We start from the raw sequence: 4,171 nt of genomic DNA, 5'->3' as shown, positions 1-4,171 counted from the left end.
TTGGAGGAGGGTATCCCAATATGGGACCGGCAACAAACTCGGCGGGACACATCTTTTCAAAACATTACATCTTATAATTAACATGCATTACGAGTATAAATTACACTTAAATTTCTATAGAATTCATGCAATTACAATACGTGTGCGCTGCGGATGGACACCATGCAGGGGGCCTGGCCAAGATGCACAAAGTCAGATGAGAGAAAATTATTTATTTGTGATTTTGTTAGTAGTAGCAGTATCACCGCCCACAATCTCTCTGCTTTGCCTTAAGGTTGACTGGTAGAGAATGCTTTTGGCATTAAATCCGCCTTTTATACGATAAGCTTCCGGGCACGCACTTCCATCGCGCTCACGCTCACGCTCAGAGTTAGAGAAGAACACGAACTTACTGGACCTTAAACTTAAAGTACTTACCTTGAAACCAAATTTCGTACTAAAAGTCGGCTCGCTATCCTTTCAAACAGTGAGGCACTCGCATTATCGAAGTAGATGCAGGGGATGATATCAAAAGATTCCTCGTCAAAAATGTACGGCCAAAGCCGAGACAAGCAAGGATTATATTTCGATGTTTTTTCGAAGATATGTTGTTATGTAATTTACGAAATTTAATTTCCAACGATTTCTCAAACAGTTTTGATGGCGAATGGGTGCTAATTATATCGACTATACTATGTTGATATATTGGGATGAAAATGCATTTTAAGTTTATATTTAGCACTGAATTGTCTTTGTTTTTAGAAACAAAGAATTAAAGTCTAACCCGTGGTTACGGTCACTAAAAATTAACCTAGAAGAAGTCTTGTGAGTCACGAATATTAAAGAGGTGTTTGTTACTCAATGGGAATTGCTTAGAATAGATAGGAATAACATTTTTGACATTGGAAATGTCTTTTCGTTCGCTCCAGTATAGGCTCCGATTTCACGAAAAAGTGCGATCCCCTTATATCTCGGAAAGTTGTGAAGATATGATATTAAAAAATAGGCTCAAAATACGCATAATCACGAGAGCTGTAAGGTGCAAAAATAATTATTCGAGAATGTCAAAAACAAAAAAAGTTATGGTCGAAATAGTGAAAATAAAATTAATTTTTTTCCGAATTTTTGATTTTGGTGCTCGATAATTTGGAAACGAAGAATGATATCAAAAATTTGAGAAAAACGGCTCTGGACAATTTAGTCAGCTACAATTTGAGCCTAAAACAAAGACGATCGGGTTAAGGGTTTGCCCTGTCGCCTAACCTTTAAATAGTCAAAAAGTCAGAACGACATTTTTCACATGACATTTATGACTTCATGTTTCGCAGAGTTCGTTATCGGTGTTTGTTGTGAATTATCGATAGGAAGAGGGAGAGGGAGAGGGAGAGGGAGAGGGAGAGGGAGAGGGAGAGGGAGAGGGAGAGGGAGAGGGAGAGGGAGAGGGAGAGGGAGAGGGAGAGGGAGAGGGAGAGGGAGAGGGAGAGGGAGAGGGAGAGGGAGAGGGAGAGGGAGAGGGAGAGGGAGAGGGAGAGGGAGAGGGAGAGGGAGAGGGAGAGGGAGAGGGAGAGGGAGAGGGAGAGGGAGAGGGAGAGGGAGAGGGAGAGGGAGAGGGAGAGGGAGAGGGAGAGGGAGAGGGAGAGGGAGAGGGAGAGGGAGAGGGAGAGGGAGAGGGAGAGGGAGAGGGAGAGGGAGAGGGAGAGGGAGAGGGAGAGGGAGAGGGAGAGGGAGAGGGAGAGGGAGAGGGAGAGGGAGAGGGAGAGGGAGAGGGAGAGGGAGAGGGAGAGGGAGAGGGAGAGGGAGAGGGAGAGGGAGAGGGAGAGGGAGAGGGAGAGGGAGAGGGAGAGGGAGAGGGAGAGGGAGAGGGAGAGGGAGAGGGAGAGGGAGAGGGAGAGGGAGAGGGAGAGGGAGAGGGAGAGGGAGAGGGAGAGGGAGAGGGAGAGGGAGAGGGAGAGGGAGAGGGAGAGGGAGAGGGAGAGGGAGAGGGAGAGGGAGAGGGAGAGGGAGAGGGAGAGGGAGAGGGAGAGGGAGAGGGAGAGGGAGAGGGAGAGGGAGAGGGAGAGGGAGAGGGAGAGGGAGAGGGAGAGGGAGAGGGAGAGGGAGAGGGAGAGGGAGAGGGAGAGGGAGAGGGAGAGGGAGAGGGAGAGGGAGAGGGAGAGGGAGAGGGAGAGGGAGAGGGAGAGGGAGAGGGAGAGGGAGAGGGAGAGGGAGAGGGAGAGGGAGAGGGAGAGGGAGAGGGAGAGGGAGAGGGAGAGGGAGAGGGAGAGGGAGAGGGAGAGGGAGAGGGAGAGGGAGAGGGAGAGGGAGAGGGAGAGGGAGAGGGAGAGGGAGAGGGAGAGGGAGAGGGAGAGGGAGAGGGAGAGGGAGAGGGAGAGGGAGAGGGAGAGGGAGAGGGAGAGGGAGAGGGAGAGGGAGAGGGGAGAGGGAGAGGGAGAGGGAGAGGGAGAGGGAGAGCACCTATTGGAACTCAGGTTTGGTGCAACATAGACAAACGCTGTTATGGTCATCTCTCGTCGCGTCAAACTGCTGTCAAGAAAAATACATATCTTGCAGCAAATGAGCCGCTGCCGATCAAGACTCGAGTGACGATAACGGCGATGTGGCTACCACTTCTCGAGTTGACTACGGATTTGCCGTGTAATAATTTTCTTGTACTTTGAACATTAATATATCCTGCTTATTAATCGAAAAATGAAATATGTACCTATACTTATGCGCCACGGCGACAATTATTCAAACTTCGATCCTCGTGTGGAAATTTTGCAATTTGTTTGTTCACATGCGTTATGACCAGGATACTTGTGTTAGTCTAAGAATAAAATAATTATCATTCAACGTTGTAGTTTTATTTTGTAACTTTTTCCTTATCCAGACTTTCTCGTCGCTCAGCGACAATATTTTTTCGAATTCCGTAGATTCATTTCCAATGTGCTCGATAGTCGTGTGAGGCACGAAATCTGTGAATTTTTTAAGTATTTCAGTAGAAGTTAATAAGTTGAAAATCATAATATAATTTCAGATGTTTAATTTAAAAAAAATGTAGCCTTATGTTTATGTTCCCACAGTTTAATTTGCTTCTTCACTTCAACAATTGACCATTATCAGAAACGTAGATAGAACCGGTGATGCTCCTCGCTGTATCGCTGGCCACAAACGCGATAACATCAGCGATTTCCTCCGGTTCTCCAACTCTGTTCAAAGCTGTTAACTTCTTTGCATATTCCCACATAATATCGCCAGCTCCAGGAGGCAGCAATCCAGCATTCTCCGAGATGTCAGTCCTGACCGGCCCGGGGTTGACGCTGTTCACTCTCACGCCAGAAGCCGCCAAGTCTAAGGCAGCGCAGCGAGTGAAGTGATCCACGCCTGCCTTTGACACACAGTACGACATATAATTCTCAGCAATAACTTTCGTTGATGCTACACTCGACACGTTTACTACATTCCCCTTAGTTGCTTTTAAAAACGGTGCAGCGAGACTAGTCAGCTGAACGATGGAGCGCAGATTTGTGTTCATGACTTCATCGAATACTTTCAAAATATCTGGATCAGCGACTGAAGCTAACTTTAAAATTCCAGCGTTATTCACTAGCACATCAAGCTTTCCGAAATGATCTACGGTTTTTTTGATAATAGCGCTGGCTTCTTTTTCATTGGCAACGTCGCCTCTGATGACGAGAGGTTGTGCTCCTGCTTGCGCACACTTCTGCGCAACGTTGCTTAGTTTAGTTTCATTTCTACCAACAATCGCGACGCTGGCTCCTTCTTTAGAAAACAAGATGGCGGTTGCTGCTCCAATGCCGGAGCTCGCACCCGTCACGAGAACCACTTTACCGGAGAAACTCATGTCTGTCTTGTAGGAGTATGGTAACTAAAATATCTTTTGTGTGTAATCTCATTATGATAAACGTGTTTGTATTTTGGCAAGCGAACTGATAACTCTGATAAGTATAGGTAAGCAAGTGAACTCGTCATATCGTGAATATTATTAGCCCCGAATTTACTTTTATGAATGTTTAACGATACAGTTTGCCGACTTAATCTCGATGCAGTAAGGTTCATTCTAAGAATATTATTTAATACAATAGCAACTGAAAGCTGATGCGATCACTGCACCTGTTTTTTCACAGATCATTTTAATTTTGTTAGTTTTAAGTGTTTGTCATGTCTGTTTTTGTCAAACGCTTTTCTATTC

The 4,171-nt window shown here is 46.1% G+C and overlaps 1 protein-coding gene across 1 annotated transcript; it reads right to left on the bottom strand.

Annotated features, from left to right (window-relative positions):
* Window positions 1-3,049: 3,049 nt before the first annotated feature.
* Window positions 3,050-3,823, bottom strand: LOC134799818 (uncharacterized oxidoreductase TM_0325-like). The gene has a single exon (XM_063772221.1). It carries the CDS (start codon window positions 3,821-3,823, stop codon window positions 3,056-3,058), a length of 768 nt encoding a protein of 255 aa, XP_063628291.1. The 3' UTR covers window positions 3,050-3,055.
* Between the last annotated feature and the right edge of the window lie 348 nt (window positions 3,824-4,171).

Source organism: Cydia splendana, chromosome 19 (genome assembly GCF_910591565.1).
Source record: "Cydia splendana chromosome 19, ilCydSple1.2, whole genome shotgun sequence".
NCBI classification, from domain to species: Eukaryota; Metazoa; Arthropoda; class Insecta; order Lepidoptera; family Tortricidae; genus Cydia; species Cydia splendana.
This window is presented reverse-complemented; position numbering and strand designations above follow the sequence as displayed.

Coding starts and splice junctions, on each gene's coding strand:
- LOC134799818 (XM_063772221.1), bottom strand. CDS start 3,823: ATGAGTTTCTCCGGTAAAGTGGTTCTCGTGACGGGTGCGAGCTCCGGC.